Below are 23077 nucleotides of genomic sequence, written 5' to 3'. Positions count from 1 at the left end.
AATGAGTATTCTTGTAGGAGAAAACTTCTGCTGGACTATATGAAAACATTTGGGATGGGGGAGAAAGGAACATAAAAAGTCAGCAGTAGTAGCTGCCATAGAATTAAGAGGAAAGCAAGATGGTAGTAGATAGGAAGTATAACTGTCATGAGGTTTCGAAAAGACAGCACAAGACAAAAAAGAAAACTTTGTAGGGGCAAATATTCTTTCGTAGAGGCTGGTGCTGAAGAATATTCCATTTGGTGGTCATCCTGGGTGGGTGGCAAAAGGTTTTCACTGTGGATTTTTTGTACTACTGTGGATGTGTTTGTGAGTATGGTAACAATGATTAATAACTTGAATAATAGCTAAAATAAGTCTCATTTCTGGTAATGTGTCATGAGGTAATAAATGTAAGGAGGTTATATTTGCAAGCTGTTTTATGAGCCCTGCCGCATTTGTAAGAGTTCACTGGCCCCATCGCAGAGACAGCACTTTGCTTGTGCTGTCTGTCCTCAGTGATAGCTGACGGCCAGGCACCGTTCGTCTGGTCCTCCAACCAGAAAATGCCAACATCTGACAGGAGACTGAGTTGGAGAGTTGTGGGGAGAGGGTTTTCAAGAGATGAATCCAGTAATTTATTATTAAAATGTAAATGTTGCCTGCTTTATCTATCTATCTATCTATCTATCTATCTATCTATCTATTTATTAAGTTGATCTGGTACAAATCTGCTTTGCAGTCTGAAAAGCAGCCAGTTTTGTATTAATTACTCTTGTCTATACTTGATCTCTTCTCTGGCACCATACAAGACTATTTCATTTGTCTGTAGGTTCTGTTCCTTTTGAGAATGATCTGATGGTTCAAAGCCATTCCTGTTCTACTCTTCAGCTTTTATGTAACTCTTCAACTAGTTCTTTGCCCCAGATTTAGACTACAATTATTTCTGTGTTAGTATTGCCAAAAATATCTTTGCACAATTAGAAATTGTTGTACATAACAGTTGGTTTCCTCCAAAGAGGGCTGCTATGTATGTGAAATTGTGAAGTTGTTTGGATTGCTTCTTATTTGATGTGTGAGTAGTTTATTCAGTAAGCAATTATTGAGTCTTTCACAAATTAGAAATGTTATACCTATTAAGGTATAAGAATGTACAAACGGCAGTTTTTGTGCTTGGTTTCATAGAACACTTGCTGGTGAAATCTGTTGTTCTGGAGTGCTTGCTATGTAGGCAGCATGTGGGATAGTAAATTGTGAGACTAATTTAAAGTAAGATTTTTGATAACATTTTTTCAAATTATGGAAATACTTATTTTAATTGGTTTTGGACATGGACCTGCTTCATTTGAAAAGTAAATGAAAGCAGCTTGCAGAACCAAACATTGTTTTAGCTCTTGCTTGTATGTATTTGAGCTTTGATACCCCTGCTCAGTTTCTTCAAAGTACCATACATGCAATTGATCTGTTAAGGGCTTGGAGTTTTTTGAAGACATTTGGACATGAAGAAGCAACAAGTTGTCTCTCTGTTTCCAAGTTTGAAAGTTGTCTTCAAAGAAAAACATCAGTATAGTTCAATGTTTCTTACTAAGTTACAGTTTGTGCCATGAAGGATGTAACGGGGTTAGTTTTGTGCCTGAACTGAGTTAACTGAATTCCCAGAGTGCTGTCATACATAACTCATGCTGGATTAAACTAAGTAACTTCTTTGGATTCCACTAATAGCTGTCAAAGTGTTGAGATGTGAAGATAAAACCTAATTACTGTGAGAGAGAGGACTTCTCAGATTTTTGTACAGTCAGTAGGGGAAACCTAGTTCTTCTGTCTCCTTGTTAAGTTGTGCTGAATAAATTGGACATCTTTTGCTTTCAAACTTTGTTGGTTTGCAGAATGAAGCATAAGGATCTACCTTTCTGGCAAGCAGGTATAATAAGAGTATTAGACTTAGGTGATGTTACACTGAATTATATCAATGAAAGTTTTTAAGAAGATGCTGTGCTTTAAATGACATTTTCATCAGACATGTTGTCCTCTGATTTTTCTCAATAGGGAGCTCCTGTGGTATCACAGAGGGCACCAAGTGCCAAGAGAGATGAAAATACTCATCAGTTATTCAAGCCTTATTCTACTGAAGTGGAGATGACTTAATAGTTAACTAACTTTCATTTAAAACTAAGCAGTCAAAAAATCTCTACCATTCTTTCAAATCTGGAACTGGTACTCTGCTACTTTTCTGGTTAGAGCAACTCTGCCATCTCTTTTTTTTATATCACTTGTCATTATTCCATTTTTTAATTGCTCATATTTATTTTTATATTACTGTCTGAGCCAGTAAGGCTCTCAGCATTTATTGGCAGTAGTGAAATTGCAATCAAATATCACACTGCTGTAGTACCAGAAATAATAATTAGTATTCTTTACTAAATGATAGAGGAATATACATGCAAGACTGTCTAAATTTGGGCAGGGTTTGGTTGTGGCAGTATGGCTATCTTTGACATGTTTTATGCATCTCCCACATGAAATATTTAATACTGCTTGCTCCTGAGTAATATTTTCTAATACAGTTCTCATTTTGCTGTTAAAGAACTTATTCACACTGGTGCAAAGGAAAGGACAGTTTTTTTTAATCAGTGCAGCTTTGCATCTATAAGAAAACCTGGCTGAGCTCTGCGTTCTAGAATGCAAAAATTGTCAATTTCTTTTCAGTGTGGGACAGTGAGTAAGGTGTCATTTTCAGACTTATTTTGAAGTATTATTATCAAGCTGCAGACATTTTAGTATGAAGTAAAAGCAGATATAAAAAAAAACAAAACAAAACAAAAAAAAACATCAAAACACTCTTCCCAATAAAAAGAACAGAAAAATAAAGGAAACAACAGCAGCAAATAAAAAACTGTTTCTATTTTGCAGTTGACAAGGTAGGTAAAATAGGAGACTGCATCTTCCAGAAGCTCACAGTTAATGCTATGTACACTGCAATGAATTGCTTGGGTTTTTTTGTACGTGTTTTGAATGTTTATGGTTGTGTTACTAAAAGAACTTTTATGAGAATTCCAGGTGTTTGATGTGATTTAGTACTAACATGTAGTGGAAGATGGACACGCAACTCAGGAAAAACTGAGTCAGTTATATATTACGTAATAAATAATTATGATCTAATAACCAGACCTGACACTGACCCGCTCTGTTAATCAAACATGTTAAATGTTTAAACAGAAAGTGCTTCACAAGGTGATGTAATTACCTCTGTCTGTAGAAAGGTGATGGAACAGCTTGTTCTGGATATCCTCTCCAAGCAATTGGAAGGGAAGTTTGTCAGGAGTAATCAACGTGGATTCACCAAGGGGAGATCATGCTGGACCAACATGGTAGCCTTCTATGGCTGGTAGGGGGAGAGTAATGGATATTCTGTACCTTGCTTTAGCAAGGCATTTGACACAGTGTCTCCACAACATCCTTGCTAGGAAACTTAGAAAGTGTGGGACAGATGGATGGATGGTAGGTGGATTGAGAACTGGCTGACTGGCAGAGCTCAGGGTTGCCATCAGCGGCGCTGTCTGGTTGGTGACCTGTAACTAGCAGTGTTCCCAGGGGTCAGTGCTGGATCTGGTCTTGTTCAACATCTTCATCACTTCTGTGGCAGCTCAGAATCTGAGGGCTATTGCTGCTCGGTATATTGTATGTTTATCAAAACCATGCCTTTTACTTGGACATCAGGAGAGAGCATAAACCAGTCCTAGGCCGAAGTTGGCAGTTGCTTTGTTCCATAGCAGTGTAACTGTACAGTGCAGGAGCTTCTGTTGGTGATAAGTCGTGCTGTGTATTGGAAGAAAGGAAATCTGTCACATCAATTGTGGTGCTGGGGAGGCTGTGGGACAACTCTTATGTGACAAATAGTTCAGAGCTGGATTCAGCCTACTGTGCTGTTACATATTTCATTTAACCTACTAGGCAGAAATGGCTTCCAGTTGTGTCAAGGTAGTTTTAGGTCGGACGTTAGGAAACACTTCTTTACAGAAAAGAGTGGTTAAACATTGGAATGGGCTCCCCAGGGAGGTGGTTGAGTCAGCGTCCCTGGATGTGATTAAGAGCCGTTTGGATGTGGTACTTGGAGATATGATTTAGCAGAGGGTTGTTAGAGTTAGGGTACTATGGTTAGGATGCGGTTGGACTTGATGATCCTTGAGGTCCCTTCCAACCTGAGTAATTCTATGATTCTATGATTCCAAATGGATTCATTACACAGTAGTGAAAGTACAAAATATTTTATTAGTCTTCTATTTAAGTTGGAACACACCTCTAGAAGTCATCAGTTTCAGTCCTTGGCTGAAAATCGAGCGAGCATCAAAATCATAGAATCATAGAATCATAGAATCACCAAGATTGGAAAAGACCTAAAAGATCACCCAGTCCAATCGTTCACCTATTCCCAATAGCTCCTACTAAACCATGTCCCTCAACACAACATCCAGTCTTTCCTTGAACACCCCCAGGGTCGGTGATTCCACCACCTCCCTGGGCAGTCCATTCCAGTGCCTGACCACCCTTTCTGAAAAGTAATACTTCCTCATGTCCAGCCTGAATCTCCCCTGCCGTAGCAGGGAGCGTACTCGGATGCTTATTAAAAAATTATGTAAGATTGCTCAGAGCCTTATCCCATTGCATCTTGAAGATCTGCAAGACTAAGTTTCTACTTCCTGTACAGACACTATGTTCCAGTGCTTAACAACTTCCCCTGGGATAGTCCCATTTTCACAACACCCTATCCACATCTCTAGAGTAACATATGCTCCTTCTATTTGCTACATGTCTTTTTGTTGTTGAGAAGTTTGGTTCTGTATTCAGCTGTCTTAAGTGGCTTTATGGAGAAGAAAGCAATTACATCCCTCCAGCAGTCTTTTCAAGATTAAATAGTCCTCTTCTTGTAGCTTACCCTTTAGTGCCATACAAACCAGTTCCTTATTCATGTAAGTGGCATGCTACTGTTTTTGTCTTGCTAATTTCATTTTTGGGATGCTTAGGGGAAGAACACAAGGTAATGAGATACAGCCTCATGGATACATACAGCTCAGTTGTCTAACTTCTTGAGGATCCTTTGAACAAGCAAACACCTTTGCTCTTCCAACACTTAGACTGCTTCCTGGCCTCTAGAACTGATATTGCCTTAATTTAATGACTTAATGCAGATGTATTCTATCCTGATGTTCAGGTCAACAATGAAGATGTTAAATAGTGTTAAACAAATATTGGCTTCTGAAGATTACTTCTTGTAACTAGCTTGCATCTACCCTTACATTTAGATGGGCCATCTAGACGATGTTTTAGACATCTTGAAATCATTCTTTATTCAATGTGGTACAAAGAATACTACAATGATATTGAAGACCTTGCTAGAGGCACAGTAAATTACATAATTGTTGTTCTACATCCACAGAGCCAGCTGTTTCCACATTAAAGCATTACCAAGTAACTTAGAGTTGGTAAATCCTTCCTTGTTTTTGCCAGTCACATTCTTGTCCTTCAAGGACCTGGAAATGGCTTCCAGGAATATTTGCTCTATCAATTAGTCTGAGGAACAAGGTGAAGCTGGCAGCCCCCCCACCCCCTTTTTGTTGTTTTTTTTTTTTTTAGTATGCTTTTAGGCAATCTTTATGCTTTTAGAAACGCCATCAGGTTGTCTGAAGTTTATTGCTCTCATGCACAAAAAGAACAGCTTTGCAGGGTTGAGTGATTTCTTGTCAAAATACCTCAATTTTGAAACTTAGCTAGAAGCATTTAGGTCTTTATGTTAAAAATAATTTGTAATGTGTTTGGAACAATTGAAGTTCTTTGTATTGGTTAGGTATTTGAAGTGTAGAAACAAAAATTGCATGTGTTCTCAAAGATGAGCAAAAATGTAATGAATTTCCATTTATTTTTCAGGAGCTGGTGAATCAGGGAAAAGCACAATTGTCAAACAAATGAAGTAAGTATAGTAAAATACAATCATAGAGAGAGATTTTTTTAATTTGAATAGAGAATTTATTTTTTTTTCCTTCCATAGGATTATCCATGAAGCCGGTTATTCAGAAGAAGAATGTAAACAGTACAAAGCTGTTGTCTACAGTAACACCATTCAGTCAATTATTGCTATCATTAGAGCAATGGGGAGGTTGAAGATAGACTTTGGTGATCCAACCAGGGCTGTGAGTATTGAAGTAAACATGCACGTGTACAGCTGAAATATCCATTCTTTTTCAATTTCTGTCCATTGTTAATTCCTGGAAAATCTCTTCATATCCAACAGGCCTTGTAAGCTAGAAGGTTTGATAAAGAAGAAATTTCGTTTAGTTTCCTACGTGAAGTAGAAGTGCTCTATTGAGCAATTAACTCTGGGTTGATTTATGACAACTATTTTGTTTAGATACAGTCCTCCAAATTCTATGTAAATCTGAATCTTAGGGATTTTTTGAAAAATAGTAAGCTTTGTAGTTGTACTTCTTAATTTTTATTTGTGGGCTGCTATAAGTCCTTCAAGATGGACATCTTTGCTTTCCTTAACAAAACACAGATTAAACAGGTACGCATGTAGCTGTTCTCTGCACTTCAGAATTGCACCACAGACACAGTAGTGCCTAAAATGTTCTTGCCTGTGGTTTCATATTGACTACTAGTGCGGATGACTTTACTGTACTCTAAGGCACGGGCATTGTGCTGCTGCTGGTGCTCAATTTTTTTCATGATAGCACATGAATTAAGGATTTTTCCCCAAAAAATAGTTACCCATTTCCAGGCTTTCTTGTACAGTTTTCATCTCTTTTCATCCACTTATTGGAGGCGGTCTGCAGAACTTTTTGCTTATCACTTCACAATTCCAAACCCTATATTCTTATTGGTGGTGAACTTGATTGTGTCCCTATCAGATCAGGAGGATAGATGCTGTTTGTAAAATGTAGATATGTTTATGTACATATGTTAATTCTGTGTGAAATCTGCTTAATTGTAAATCAACTATGTAGATCACTCTGAAAGTAATGCCTCCCACTTATTTCCATGGAAACTACAACAGATACAAAGAGCACAGTAACGTTATTTGATAGAGCAAATTCTCATTTACTAAACACTACTTTTCAACAGTCACCACCATGAGCTGAGCTTTATTGTCAGCAGTGAGCAAGAGGCTACATTCCACACTTGTAAAAATCTGCATGGTTGTTCGTAACATGGATTGCCTTTCATGTCTGTCACCACTGCTGAAATGCACCACCTACTGCCTGCCTTACTGTACTCACATTCACTGTTTGGTCTCCATAGATGTTCAGCAAGCATCAATGAATATCAGTGAGTGCAGTTTCTTCACATGGAGAAATTTAGTCACACACCTTTTCTTCATGCACACTTCCATGTCAGACTTCCTCTCCGCTACCATCTGTCTCATGGCAACAAAATGTAACGGGATGTGGGTGTGGAAAGTTCAACCTCTACTGCCATACCATCACCATCCGCCTCTCACATAGTGGGCCAATATACTAAAATAGGAGGCGTTACTTTTGGAGTAGTCTTCTCGCTTTGTTTTCATGCTTTCTGTTGTCTTACCTTCAGACTAAAGATTTTCAGGGCAGGAGCAGGATGTGAATACGTATTAGTTCATCTGTCTAGTGAATTCCTCTTGGATGTCTGACAGTTTATGTTGGAAAAAGGTGGATGGTGCATTTCTGTTACTAAATACTAAATAAAATAAAATGGAGGAGAGAGTAAGTGTAGATTTTATCAGATAAAAGGACTGACAAGAAGATTGTGAAAATGTTCTACGTGTGATATGAATTCAAACTGATTGGAATTTTTCAACTTCAGAGAACTGTATAACTGAAGGCGAACTTCAGTCAGGGATAATAATGAAATAACTGGCTGTTCCCTAGCATTTAAGCAGATCTTGGTGATCTGAATTCTTTTTGCAGAGCAACACTGCTATTGAAAGTAATTATTAGACTTGAAATAATTTCAAAATGAGAAATCGAAAAAGGAATCAAAAGCTTGTGAGTTACAAGTCTGCCTTTCTAGAATATATATGAATGTTCTTCATTGTATTTAATGTAGGCTTTTAAATTTTATTTGATTTTATTATCATTTCTACAGAAGAAAAAATGCAAAATTGCAATATCGTGAGGAAAACTGTTATACAGACTCTTCCTTAGTTTTTTGAGTTGAAATTTTGGAGATTTTACTCTGAATAAGATAAATATGTTTGGAAAAATGACTGCTCTTCTGTTGTCAGAATAGTTGAATGTTTTCTTTTGTGAAACTACTGAATCAGGAAAGCACAAGTTCTACCAGGAACTTTGGTAATGCTCCATCCTAGGATTAGCATACTTTTCTTTATCCTACGGAATATTTCCATACTGTTCCAGAATCCATATTTTGAGAGACATTTAGTGAATGTGGTTTAAATGAGAATGGACTACCTTCAGTCCGTTGACATTTGCTGCATTTATCTTCAGAAAAGGCTAAATGAGTTTCTATAAGGTGGCTCATTTGTGGAATCTTATATAAAAAGTCCTTGAGAGGAAGCAACCCTAGTGCAGTGTGATTAAAGGAAAGCATCTGGCATTCGTTAATAATGAAAATAGGACTCGGTTATTATGTACTCCCTCATTTGTGGCATCTGTGTACTTGCCTTCTGTAGAAAAGGGATATGGGGGTTAACAGATGCCACCTAACAGAACTTAATTCATTTCCTGTCCCTTCTTGTTACTGCCTCTTACACCCTCCCAATAAAAACAAATGCAGTCTTAGAACACATAGAGGTTAGAGCTATTTCAAAAAGAATGAGTTTTGTATATTTGAAAGTCAGACTATAGCAGATGTGAAATGACATTTTGAGAGTTCGTGACAAGACAGACTCAGTTTCTAGTATGTATCTGCTGCTTCTGTTAATTGTATATTGGTGTTTTCATCCAGAAACATTCAGTTGCCATTCAGGTTTCTTCTATGCAAGCATATTGCTTAAGCTACAGTCAGTGAGATCTAATTATCCTGCTTTTTGATCTTCACTGCTCTGTTTTTTATGTAATTATTAGTGCAATCTACTGCACTTTTACTAGCTCCTATGGTTTGGCCAATGTATATATTGTAATCAGCATACTATTCGTAAGTTTGATAAATCTACATTTTTAGATTTGTAGCTCTCAATGGATGATATATCACTTAGCTGTTTGTTCATATGTATGGCTACATGTGTATTGTTATGGTTTAACCCAGGAGCTAATCACCAAACAGCCATTCACTCAGTCCTCTACCTCCTGTGAGATGAGGTATAGAATTAAAAAAAATAAATAAATACAAAATGAAACTCTTGGGTTGAGATGAAACCTGAGACAGAAAAGGATGAGAAATTATTTCTATATATATATGTACACACACACGTATTTACAAAACAAGTCATGTGCAGTGCAGTTGCTGATTACCTGCAGATCAGTCAGTGTCCAGCTGGTCCACAAGTAGAGGCTGTCTCTTTTGGCCAGGCTAGATTCTCACAGTTACATAGGACTTTTTGCCTGATGGTATGGAATATCCATTTGGCCATTTTAGTTCCCTCCCAGCTCTTTTGCTGGGCTTTATGAGAAGCTTAAAGATCCTTGGCTCTGTGCAGCACTGCTCAGCAGCAACTAAAACATTGGTGTGTTATCAGTGTTTTTTTCCTAAAGCCAAAATATAACACCAGACTATGAGGAAAGCCAACTCTTTCTACAGAAACTGTGACGTGTACACACAGATACAGATAAATATCTTCAAATCTGCATTAAGTTGACTATAGAGCAAACTTTCTAAGTTGAGAATATTTAAGCCTAAAGTGTTCAGTCTCTTCAGAACAATCATTACTTTCTATGCTTATCCTAAAATGTTATCTGCATATAACAGGAAAAGTGATCGAACCTTTTTTCCTACAGATTTGCATTGTATCTTCACTTACTGTTCTGTGAGAATTAACTTTACAACTTGCAGTTTAAATCCTCTTCATTCTTGAAATATTTTCAGTTCCTAGTTGATGTACCTAAGCCCCTCTGTTTTCCCTGTCCTCCATTCTAGTATCATCTCCCCATTCTTTCATTTAGTGAACAAACAGGACATGTGGGTAGTAGTTATAAACCATAAGTGCTTATTTTGCTGACTGACATACCTTGTCAGTATATCACATACAGCTGGTAACTAATGTCAGTCAGCTGCCTTCTGGGGAGTACCGGCTTGCAAATCTGTTTCTTCTGTCCAGCTGCTATGTTCTTTTTCCAATGCCTTACAGATTTAATATTTTTAGTCTCTTACCTGAGTTAAAATTGGACAAGTTAGACTGACACAAGTTAGACAGAGCTGTTCAAGTTCTGTTAAAGCTGAAACTTGGCTGGTGAATTGACATCCTACAGGATGTCTTGCTTTCACAGGCAGTCATTATAAAAATGCACCATTTGCTGTTGTTCTTAAGAACAAAACAAAATAAAACAACACCTTGATTATTCCTAGACATGTAGTTGTCAAGAAAACTTGGTCTCAGTAATTAAGATAATGAATATTTTAACTGTTTTATCTGGAAAAGTTTAAGAGTATTTTTCTTTGCTAATGAATAATCGTTTGTCACAGTCAAATTGTTTTTTGAAGTTTTAGTGATTAATATGTATTCTGCAGTCAGTCTATACATCTGCATATCTGAAGGTTCTAATATGTATTGTAACTGTTCTATTCAGTTTGAGGGGTATGGCAGTAAAATAAGGTTAATGTTAGACTTCAGCACAAAATGTATAAAATGTTTGTGTTTATAGAAACTCAGTTCAAGTGATAAACTGATCAGAGTTTTTATCAGCTGATGCAAAATTCACTGAACTTGTCTTTTTCTGTTGTTGGAGAGAGTGTGAAGTAATATGCTATACTAATACTTACTAATTGCTTTCCTTCACATTTTTTGTTTGGTTATAATCATGTATACCAGCTTATGTAACTCATTCCTTTGCTGAATGTAGTTTTTATTCTTAGGTGATAGGGGAATTTAATATACATTTTGTTGTTTTTCTCAATGTTTATCTCTCCACTTTCTATTTACATCGTAAAGGATGATGCTCGTCAACTCTTTGTGTTAGCTGGAGCAGCAGAGGAAGGATTTATGACTGCAGAGCTTGCTGGTGTTATCAAAAGACTATGGAAAGACAGTGGAGTACAAGCTTGTTTCAACAGATCTAGAGAATACCAGCTTAATGACTCTGCTGCCTAGTAAGTACTAATGTGACATACAAGGCTCTCTTCTGTTTTCTAAGTAGCAGCTAAAAGAACTTAAGAGAAATGTAACCTTTTAAATAATTCTGCTCCCACATAGATGGAAAACCTAGAAATCTCTAGCCAAAGATATTGTATAGTTGGATCACAATGCTAGATGCAACTAAAAGTTTGAGTTGTTCTCTTTACAACTGTTTCCAAAATAACTTGGGTTTTAGTTGTAGTACAACGTACATTAATTTCCTACAGAGCTATTCAAGGGTGAAAGTGCTAATGCAAAGAACACTGGTAAATGTAGAACCGTGTTGAAGTATAGAGCCATGTTTGCTTTCTGGGATTTCAAAATACTAATTCTTTGTAGTAGAATCAATCATATGAGTTTTCTTCTAGAATGAAAGTGTCTCTAAAACTTCATTTTAAAAAAGAAGTGGAAAATTAGATCATTTTCCTCTTAATCTTGTATCTCAGAGAAAATTGTTCATATAAAAGTCATGCGTGGTGTAATGAATAGACCTAGAACTCATGTAATTTTTTGCAATTATCTAATTACTATTTTATGAATAACTGAATGCAGTATTTATTTTTACCTCCAGTTACTTGAATGATTTGGACAGGATAGCACAAACAAGCTACATTCCAACTCAACAGGACGTTCTCAGGACTAGAGTGAAAACTACAGGAATAGTGGAAACTCACTTTACTTTCAAAGATCTTCATTTTAAGTATGTAAATTGTTCTGTGTGTTCATCTGTCTATTAACAGCTTTTGTAAAGTTCTCATGGATGGACTTACAGTGATTCAATTTAACAAGTTTGTGTAATCATAGCTAATTATTTTATTATTTTTCTTTTTACTGGAAAATTCCTTGCTGCTTGGATTAGTTTTCTGAAAGCATATGGGAATTGTTTGAATTTCTATAACAACTCAGAATAAATACGGCAATATTAAGTAATAAATGCTTTTGTTTTTATTTCAAGCTTTTTGGAAAGTTTATTTTCTGTGTAAATCACATTTTGAAATATTCAGTTTTGTACTATGTTAACATGTAGCTGTTCTATCAGATTTTTCCCTTTAAATTCAGTTGGAGAGCTGGAGATTTAAAAATATTTGTTGCTCTGGTTATGAAACAGCAAATCCTTTTTTCCTGGAGAACTGAGTTGAAAGCTGTACTTTAGGTTTTTTTAAGGTAATACTTTATTTACTGATGTAAATTACTGTGAATAAATTTTTTCCTGACACAGTTTTTTACCAAATAATGCTAGTATTCTAACCATTTTGTGTCCAAAGACATTCATTGTGAAACTGTAGGATAGTATAAATGTAACACTATTGTATCTATTCTTTACTAGGAAAATGTAATGGAAGCTCAGTAAAATTCTCATTGCATATATGCTTTAGATTGTGTGGAGATAGTTGTCAGCACATCTATACACATTCTGATTTCTAAAAATAACTAATTGAACCTCATCAAATACAATTTAATTTACTTATCTGATACACCAAATCAGTAGGTTTTCTGTCTACCCATGTACATCATGGGTTCCTCCTCTTCCTCCTCTTACAACCTGAGGAAAGCAGAAAATCAAAGAGAAAAGTCAGTTTTTTAATAAATATGAGCCTTTCCAGAGCCTCTTATCTTTTGAGATAGGTCGAAAGAGGTTACAAAAAATATTTGTCAAATAAGCCTTCCTCAAGTTTAGGGCCTGGGGAGTAGGGAAGCAATCAACTTGTATAACCTTAAAAGAAAAAACATAACAAGAAAACAATAACAACAAGAGAACAAAAAACAAAAACAAGCAGTGAAAGAAATATCAAAAAGTACCTACAGTACCTACTGTCCTTTTGGCCTATATCACATTTTTTTTATGTGTGCTGGAGCTATGTTCTCAGCTTAAATAATAGAAGCAGAACATGTCAAATCTTGCAACACTAGCTTTAAAAAGCATTGTGCTAACTTGTGCTTGCACAAGTCCTTAAATTTGCACAATTGCTGATAAACCATTCAGAAACCAGCCCATACAACTAAGTAACAAAGATAAGTGTGGTGATGACTTGAACAACCATCTGCAGTGCTTTAAGCTTAGTTCAGTGAAGTAATTTGTCTTAATATATTGACAGTCACTATGCAATCTTACCGGAAAATTCTGTATTATTTAAGTAAATGAAATGGAAGTTCTTTAAAGCATTTATTTAATGACATCATCCTTTAGATAGGGCATGTGGATTCAGCTCTTACAAACTTTAATTTTTTCAGTACTGCCTTGTATTTTTTTGTAGTTCACTGTAGACAGTAACTTAAGTGCATAAGCAAAATACCTTTTTTTAGAGTAGCCAAATTGCACTGAGATGTTCAGTATTAAGGCAGAGGACAACCTTGCACACTGTACTCCCATATTGCGAGGAGGTATCTGTAAAGCATCCAAGATTCTCATTCTTTCAAAACTCTTTGAAATTTATCTGTATATCAGGCAGTTTCTGTCAGTGTCTTGGTGTGCTGAGACTGTGACTTACCAGATCTCTGTGTTCACAAATAAGGCTTTCATGGTAGTTGCTGGCCAAAGTGGATGGAAAAGCTCTGTCCTCAGTTCTTTCTCGTCTGTCTTCTCCTTCCCATGTTTTTATACTTACTGAATTTTAAGCTTTTTCATAGTAATGCCTAAAAAAGTTAAGGTTACAGGAAAAATTGCTGAAGACAAAAGTCAGGCCTCTATTAAAAGGAATAATTGCATTTCCTTGTAACAACAAGGAAAAATCCAATATTTGCATGGTAAAATACTGGCTACCATCGCTAAGGAAGGCATATGGTGACCTTTTCACAGTTTTTAAGCTGAAAGTAATCACAAGAATTTGAGACAAGACTCTTCTTTGTGTGGTAGAGAGGAGACAGATGGAAAAGGGCTGCGTTCTGTTTTTTTGAGAAAATTCAGCGATTTGCATCCATTTTAGGGTAGCACTACTGTCCCCTTATTTGGTTGTGTTTTGCTGCTGCTGTTTTGTTGCTTGGTTGTTTTGTTCTGTTTTTCATGACTTAGTTCTTTAAATCTAGAATACTATTTTTCTGGCTTGCGAAATACTTGAAGTTCATTTAATTAAGATGTCTAATAAAACATTCAGTCTTTCAGATTCACTGTAGCTCAGATGTTAGGAAATAGTCCTTAAAGCATTTAGATAAGAGATAAAAGCAAATTCATGTGAACTGTGCTGACTTGCTGATCCTCTGCTGTTAAGTTCTTGTGTGTGGTCTTTTCCTATCATGTTGTTTCTGATCAGCTGGGAATTGAAAACAAGCATCTTTATAGTTTAGTTGTCCCATTTAACTGCATTTCCAAAGAGTTCCTTTATTAGAGGGGAAATTACTAGTCTTGTATGATACCTGTTTTGTCTTTAAGAAGAGAATGTTGAAAATAATATTTAGTGTCACTTAAAAATTCTTTTTAAAGGTAGTCAGCTGAAAAGCTGATCAAACTGTGATTTTGTTTAACAGAGATGAGCTGAAGCTCACAACAATTTAGAGACAGCTAAATTTGAAAAACTGAGAATTATATTTTATGTATTTGGATTTGGATTCAGAACACAGAGACAACAAAAAATATTATTTGAACAAGTTTAATAGAGTAGCATTTTTTTCAAGTACTAAACATAGTGAATTCTGCTCTTACATTTAAAGAATTTTGTATTGTTGACTTTTTATTACTTAGGACTGTTCATTTGGGAAAAATATTGAAGAACTTCATGAAAGCTTGCATTTGGTTAAGTTAACTGTGCTTTTATAGGTTATACTTGACTTTGTTAATTGAATTATTTGTAATAATAGATCTTTTTAAAAAATAAGTAGATTTATATTGCTTTCATATCACTTGGTCATGTTTTGTGAAATGTAAAGGAAGATTTCTAAGTCCTAAGTAACTTGAAGTTGTTTCTTACACTAAGAAATGAAATTGTAATAAATGTTGCAGATTTTATGCTGTTTTTCAAAGTTCAGGCTTGCACAGCTGATGTGTTCAGATTTTATCACTTAATATTCAGAAAGCTGGAAAATCCAAAGTTCATTTCCTGCCTTGTGTTTCTGTTTTGCAGAATGTTTGATGTTGGAGGCCAAAGATCAGAACGGAAGAAGTGGATTCATTGTTTTGAGGGTGTTACAGCAATTATTTTCTGTGTGGCATTAAGTGATTATGACTTGGTCTTGGCTGAAGATGAGGAAATGGCAAGTACCTTAATGTTAAAGAAAGGAATAGTTGTTAGGAACTAAGCGTTTTGCAAGGGAAGCTAAATACCTCTTTCACAATAAGAAGCTAAATACTTCTTTGATAGGGTACATGGGCTTTTTGTAAAAGTTTTCAGAGAACTAGTGATAGATTTTGTGCTTTCAAGTTTCAAAAATAATTTCTTTATTCTTGGGAGTACTTTGAGATGAGTACTCTTCTGATGTATTCTTTCATATACTTCGAATTATACCTAAGCTAATGAGGATGTCAGTAATACATGTCCTTGTCTCTATGGATAATCAAAGTATCAAAGAAGTTGGTTTGCTTATCTGTCTCTGTGTTTTGTTACCCTCCCTCAGTCTTCAGTTTTTTGTGTCTTTATAAATATTTTACTCCAACCTCTTTCCTTAGTTATAGAAATCCTTCTTTTCTCTCTCTTCAAATCCCTTTCTATCCTTTCTCTTCTTTCAAGATGTGACTCCTCCCACGTCAGTACATACAGTGTGTGTGCTTTTCATTTTCTGGGTAGTCTAAAGCGATGCTGATCTGTTGTATAAATCGTTAACAAGTTTCTGTTATTCCTAATGTTCTGCAGCTTCATGTAAAATAGTTGGAAGGAAAGAAAAACAAAAACGGAAGAAAAACACTTTCGAGTTAAATCTAGTCTAAATAGATCATACCTGCCATCTACTTAAGTGTCTGGAAGTAGTGGCAGAGTACTTACATATTTGATAATTTTTCTACAGCGTCAAAATTAGGGTAACTTTTTTTTTTTTTATGAAACCCAACAGCTTTTTCATTTAATTCTCTAGTTCTATAGAACTACTGATTTTTCATTATATTGGAATCTTGACTGTGTACTGAAGTTAATTGTCAGTTTTCAGAATATCTGATAAATATCAGGCAATTTCTGATCACTCAGAGAGTTTTCTAGAATATCATTGTTGCAAAATGTGAAAATGCACCAAAATTTCCTAACAAACTAAAAAAGACTTAAGCCTGGAAATGGAGAAATGGCCTTCAAGATCATCAAGTCCATTAAATTTTATTTGGCCTCTGTATATATCTCTGTGGTAATATGTGATTCTGCATGCTGGAAACTTAAGTTTTTAAACTTTTCTAGTTGTAACTAATCAAATAGATTTATCCTGGTTTTTCTTCTAAACTCTGATAAAATACAATAAAGTCTGTTTGTTTGTTTGTTTGTTTGTTTTTCACCCAAATGACAGAATCGGATGCATGAAAGCATGAAATTGTTTGACAGCATCTGCAACAACAAATGGTTTACAGACACTTCTATAATTCTTTTCCTGAACAAGAAAGATCTTTTTGAAGAAAAAATCAAGAGGAGTCCTCTCACTATTTGCTACCCTGAATATGCAGGTATTGGAAATGGAGTAGTGTCAAGTAATTTGGGGTTAAATTTATCTTATTTTTGATTAACAAATTTAGAGGAATTTGATAACTGTAGGTGTACAAAATATAAAAATAAAGTTTAATTTCCTAGGAAGATCTTAGGAATCATGAATAAAGGAGTACTGAAGTCAGATTAATCTTCTTAATGAGATTAAATGATGGTGATCCACTGATAGTGCTTAGATGTTACTGTCATCGTGCTTGTCAACCTACTCTGGTTAGCACGTTCTTTTTTCTGTATTCTATTCTTTTCTGCTCAGATGTATTTTTTTTTTTCCCCTAGCAGGAATCCCTGAGGATACATGAGAGTTTATTTGAAGGGAGCATATATACATAGATGTTAGAAGAGGTGGCTTGCTCAGGAAATAAATAACAAAAAAGAATTTTGTTTAAGAGGGCTAAGGCCTTTTATGTATCATTTTCGTTGTAATTTCAGACTGTTCTTTGTTTGAGGAAAAGAAAAACTGTCAAAAACATGAGAAGTGAAAGGGAGTAACTTGAATGAAGGAATCAAATATAGTCTGTGTAATAGTGATAAGTTGTTAATGAGACTTGGTTCATCTACCACTCTTACAAGTACTCTTCCTAGAGCGCTCTTTATTATTAGAAATTTGTCCAGGTTTCCTTCAACAAGATATACATGTTTATTGTAAAGTAGTGTCTGTGAAATTATTTAAATCAACAAACTCCTTTTTAGGTTTTAGTGATTGTTGCAGAGTAAGTACTTCCTTCTAAGATACAGTATACGTTTAGTTCTTCCTTTTTGAAATCTGCTTACTGAGCAATTTTCTCCTTCTAGGTTCAAACACTTATGAAGAAGCAGCTGCTTACATTCAGTGTCAGTTTGAAGATCTTAACAAGAGAAAAGACACAAAAGAAATCTACACTCACTTCACATGTGCCACAGATACGAAAAATGTGCAGTTTGTTTTTGATGCTGTAACTGATGTCATTATTAAAAATAACCTTAAAGACTGTGGCCTCTTCTGAGAACAGACAAGACATTATTAAATGGTAAATTATGTGCCTGAAAAAAGGACTTAGGCATTTGGAATAAGCCCATGTTGTGTGAAACTTGCATAGATATACTTAATTCTCTTTATTTTATTTTTAGGTTTGAAGAATGGCTTCACACAATTCTAATCTGATTGATTTCAAGGTGAAAGATATACAAAATATGTTGTGCTGAATGATAGATCAGTACTGTACTTGCCTGTTTTAACAGCTTTATTTATGTTTGTCTTGTAAATTTAAGTAATTAGGTAACACTGAGATGTCTTTTGACTGTATGTAAACTTGTAGTAATGTATTTGTATAAACGTTGAATGGAATACTTTGGTAACTTGTCCTCTAAAATTTCTGTGGTTTATGAAGATACTCTTAGAGGAGACTTTTTGCCTTTTGGTTATTTAAACATCTTGTAAAATTAATTTTTCTTTTCATCTAGAGGGTGCATGCTACTTTATTCTTTACTTTTTGTTGGTAATACTGTATATGGCACTAGCTTTTTTGATATTTAAACAGCTTCATACACCTGCTCAGATTTAAAGAAACATAACTAATAAAACTTGGGTTGTTTTTTGCCTTAAGTTTTGGGGAAAAAAATTTTTAAATTTAGGTTGAATACAAAAATTATTTTTAAAACTTAAGTGAAATCCACAGCTTATGAAATCTGGATTTTCAGTCTTTGAAGTGCAAATGTGACTATATTGAAAAACTGAATTTGAAGGTTGAAATATCACTGAAGCTCATGGAAATGCAAAAGGAAGTTGTTAAAAACACGCTTGTAGAAATAAAAAGAAAGTTTGAAACTAATCTTTACTCACTGGAGTGAATGGCAATTTTTTTTAGACTTTAACAAAGGCTGGACTTCCGATTAATCTGATTTCTTTCTGCTTAATAATTGAAATGATGTTATCCTTTAACTCTTTGCTATCTTGTGGTAATAAAGCTAAAACTAATTTGCTAATTTAATAACCATAGAGGTATTAGGTTCTCCCACAAGACACAGCCCAGTGTTTTCATAGCTTAAAGCAGTTTACTGTTGTTTTTTAAAAAGAATCTTCAGTATATTGGGTAGGGTGACTTAGTGACTTGGAAGATGCTGATTCTTTCATTTAGTTATGTTTAAAGTCTCATACTTTCATTTAAAAATAAGTTAAAGAATATGATTTTCTTCTGGTTATGCTTTCATTACGTGATTTGGGATTTTAGGTATATATCATCCATTGCCTTATGGTTAGTGCCAAAACTGATTTTTATACCTATTTTAAAACAAATAAGCTTCTATTTGTAAATAAGTTCTTGGATGGTTGTCTTAAATGTATGTCTTCTACATAATACAGACGTACCAAACTTGGAAATATGATTTTCTATAATTGTTAGTATATTCCAGGCAGCTACAGTACACTGTAAGTTTTTTGAGAATGATTCTTTGAATCTGTTGCTATTTTTCTATATTATCTTAGCTTACTGTTCTTAGAAGCGTTCAACCAAGGTATTCAAATCATTGTTCTGTTATTTAATTTTTTATCGCATGAATGTTTCATTAGGCCTTAGCTTGATTGATAGCTTCAATGCTTCCTTTGTTAGGTACAGAATTACTTAAACGTGTTTCAAATGAAAGTTTAGAAGGGAGTTTCTAATTTATTACTGGAGGTTGTTAAATATATTCATACATTATGAGCTCTTTCAGCAGTTGTAGTAAACAATCTGTATATCCTGGGCTGCTTTTAATTGTGCTTTACAGTTCCGGATACATAACTGATTTTAAATTTCATTGAATAACTTTGTGAAAATTGTATTTACACCTACGTTGAACTTGGTTTTTGTACTTGATGTAAAACAGAAATTGGGATTAATCAAATTACATAAATAAATTTAAATTTTGTGCCTTGCTTGAAAGAAATTTTCTTCCTTAGACGTGGTGCATCCATCCTGTAGACACAACTACATAGTAAAACAGAGAAGATAAAAAGTCAAGAGCCAATTCAAATCTTTTATGCCAGAAACAAAACTGAGCATAAACTTAAAACTGTTAGCTAATTCCTAAATGTTTTTCCTCAACACCAATCCTAGCATCTTCGATTTCAGATTTTTAGAATTTCCTAACTGTTGATTTCTTTAATATTAACGTCTTAGCGCAGAACAAAATTGTGAAATAGTTCTGTTTTAAGTCCAGGAATATGAGCTTGTCTTTTATAACATGATGAGTTGACACCTGCTATGTTTCCTTATAGATGCCCTGTAGTGGTCCTTTGTTTAGGTTTATAAATTGCCTGTATAAAAACTTTTCGTATTAAAAGCCCAGTAAATCACTGATCGCATCTGTCCAAACTTTCCAAAAGTGGGTTGCTGATAAAAATTAATTTGTTATGAAGGGGTTTTCAGCTTAAGTATATTAAAAATACTATGCTAAAAAAGTGTTTTTAATTTTTTTTTAAATATTCTAAGAATTATCTATACTGATAGCAAGCACTTTGATTTTCTTCTCAATTTGAATACCTTCATCTTTGAGCCAAATGAGTTCTGCTAATTTTGTTACCTAATAAGACTGCTAATATAAATCCCTTCTTCTTTTCAGGTTGTAATTAGATGATAATTAGATAATTCTAATACGAATTTTTCCAGACTTTCGACTGATATATGACTTTGCCTGAATTTATGAATTTTAGTTATATACTTCTTTAGTATAAGTGCATGCTGCAGTGGACTGATCTACCGTGGTCAAAAGTTTCTGAGGATCTTGTGTAACTGAGTTGATCATTCTTTTTTGTCCTGGGACGAAAGTTTGTCATCTTAACCTATTTGTCTAGGCAAAGCTACAAGAAGGCTAAAATGCAGTGGTGGGAGCTACATGCTTAGCTTCCAATCTAATTGTTATATTGTTATAGGGCTCCACTCCATTTCTGCTTGATCAAGAGGCTCCTTCTCAGTTATAAATAGCCAAAGATGAGGAAATCCTGCTAGTCTGGGGACAGTCTTGTGCTTCAGCAGTCTGAACCTCTGTTCTCTTCCAGTTCTTCATTCCTTGCATTTTTTCCACTCAGAGTATCCTGACAAACTACTTTTTCTAGCAGTACCCAGGGAACCTCCTTCTACTATCTCAGAATATTTCTTAAAATTATCTTAAATTATTCTCAACACGTATAGGGAATTGCAGCCTGATGGAGGGTTCTCTAACGCCAGGATCTTGTGATCATATTGTGAATTGTTGAAGTCTCAGTAAAACAGAGGCATTTCTTTTTAAGAAGGTCATTTGTGAGGGAGTGGGATTTTGAACATTTGGTATGTGGCTTTATGATGCTACCTACTGAATTTGGAATAAGTTTGTCAGCAAATATAGTATCTTTGGTAACCAAAACAGGGTTCAGTGTCAGCATGGAAACAGAGTAGTGTTTGCTGAATTTCAGTTCCTGTTTCCACGTACACAATTAACATCTTCATTTAAATTCATTTTCATTTAAATTCTACATAAAACCTGAGGGGGGGAAAAAGATCAATCTGCAGCCTGCTGAACAGCATGATTCAGCTGGTAAGCATTTAGAATTGGGAAGAGTGAAGAAAGTTTCTTTTTCAAATCAAGCAAAAAGGAAACCCTACCAAGACACTGACGATCCTACTGTGTGGAAGTCTCTCGAAGCTATTGTATCTCATATGAATAATTAATAGCCTCTGAGTCAAAGAGTAATAATAAAGTTGAAAATTTCAATTCCATACCTCTTTCATTTCAACAAAATGTTGCAACAAGAAGTTGTAAAAAGCTCATCCTTGGATAGCTCAGAGCTTGTGAGAGTGCACTCACAAGGAAGATGAGACTGGATGTTGAGCAACTTACTTACCAGACATTACCTATAGCAGAGTGTGTCTGCATTTTTCACAAAAAAACTCAGTTGATGTTATGGGCTCTGAAAAACAGAAATCAAGTTGCAGAAGTGGAAAACAGTATTTCCAGCTCTGCCTCTACAGGGTACTTGAAAAGCAGCTTCTTTGACAGGCAGAACAAAAGATGATTAAGACCAAGTATGTTGTCAGCAGAAGTCACTGCAGCCCCACAAAACTAGCTGTTCCCAGCTCACTTCTTTATTCTCCTTCCTTTCTGTCCATTAATAGAGAATTTTGGGAAGGAGTTTTTCTTTCATGCTCATGCATTGGTCATGTGAAGACTGTGCATAATGACTGTGGAATGTCTGCAACAGTACTGAAGGAATACAATGAATGATCGGTGTGTTTAAAACTGCACATATGTGTATTTTCAAAAGCATGAACAAAAGTCTAGGAAACAAACCCGAGCAAGACAAGGATTTGTGAGTGTAGTTTAGTTTCTGAAGTCAGACACAGCCAGATCAGATGATTGTGCAGTGTGACACAGCCCATACCTTTTACAAATAAGTGTCCTTATAACAATATAGTTTTAATCCTGCATTCTAGTAAACATGTTAATGGTAAAGAAAATACATAATTTGTTAGATACTACACATGGAAACGTGAGTGCATTTGGTTGAGTTCTAAAGTGGCTTTTAGACTCTGCCAGTATCTTTCCTAGCCAAGTTATGTTGCTTTGGCTTAAATGTCTTCAGCTTAATTCTCTGAAATTGTCAGACTTTGGATTTCTGACTCTAAAGGATGGAAGAAAGTCATAAACTATATCATCTGCTGAGATTAAGAGAACATTTTCAAGATGCAGTCATTGAGGCATAAAAGACTGGGGTTCTGAGAGCTGTAAGGAAAGTACTCTGTGATGAACTTCACAGCTGTATCCAATATTTGGAGAAAGCAGCTTTGGGAGAGTGATGTGGCATAAAGTTGCATCTGCTTTTGTTGAGTGGAGCTCTGAGTGTGAGGGGATAGGTATGTAGAGTTACGTACCTGTTTCCCAGATGAGATTGTCAGATGCATGTGCTTTAAAGCCAAGGGAGCTGATCTTAAAAACATTGAAGAAATGCCCCTTTCTGCATTGCGCTCTAATGTTCAGGGTATTTTTGAGCCTGAAAAGTTTTGAGCTGCCTGCTACGTGTGAGGGACGTGTCACTGCTGGCACTGATACTTGTTTAGGGCTTCTCTCCAGCTTGCCAGAACTGTGCAGTCAGGAACAAAGAGCAACTCAGCAAAAAGCAGTACACAAAGGGCATAAGAGGCCCTTTCATCTGCTGCAGGGGAAGCGAGAGGACACTCCCCAGATAAGTGAGCGGAGATTGTGGGGGGAGCTGCTCTTGTGATTCTTGATGAGTCTTTGA

At 35.4% G+C, this 23077-nt stretch overlaps 1 protein-coding gene across 2 annotated transcripts in view; it reads left to right on the top strand.

Moving 5' to 3' along the window:
* GNAI1 (G protein subunit alpha i1) overlaps nt 1-19745 on the top strand; it is a 34215-nt gene extending 14470 nt beyond the window's left edge. The window contains exons 2-9 of one of the 2 annotated variants that reach the window (XM_042872651.1): nt 5902-5944; nt 6023-6164; nt 11057-11214; nt 11811-11939; nt 15295-15424; nt 16655-16808; nt 17641-17855; nt 17956-19745. In XM_042872651.1, the coding sequence (XP_042728585.1) occupies nt 5902-5944; nt 6023-6164; nt 11057-11214; nt 11811-11939; nt 15295-15424; nt 16655-16808; nt 17641-17831 (947 nt within the window). In that variant the 3' untranslated portion in view covers nt 17832-17855; nt 17956-19745. Of the gene's footprint in view, nt 1-5901; nt 5945-6022; nt 6165-11056; nt 11215-11810; nt 11940-15294; nt 15425-16654; nt 16809-17640 lie in introns of both variants that reach the window. The other variant, XM_042872650.1, reaches the window with a different exon arrangement.
* The last annotated feature ends 3332 nt before the right edge of the window (nt 19746-23077 follow it).

Source organism: Lagopus leucura, unplaced genomic scaffold, assembly GCF_019238085.1.
Source record: "Lagopus leucura isolate 7727_CA_CO unplaced genomic scaffold, USGS_WTPT01 Super-Scaffold_100008, whole genome shotgun sequence".
In the NCBI taxonomy this organism is placed as follows: Eukaryota; Metazoa; Chordata; class Aves; order Galliformes; family Phasianidae; genus Lagopus; species Lagopus leucura.
The sequence above is the reverse complement of the archived record's forward strand: the minus strand, read 5'-3'. Positions and strand labels throughout refer to the sequence as shown.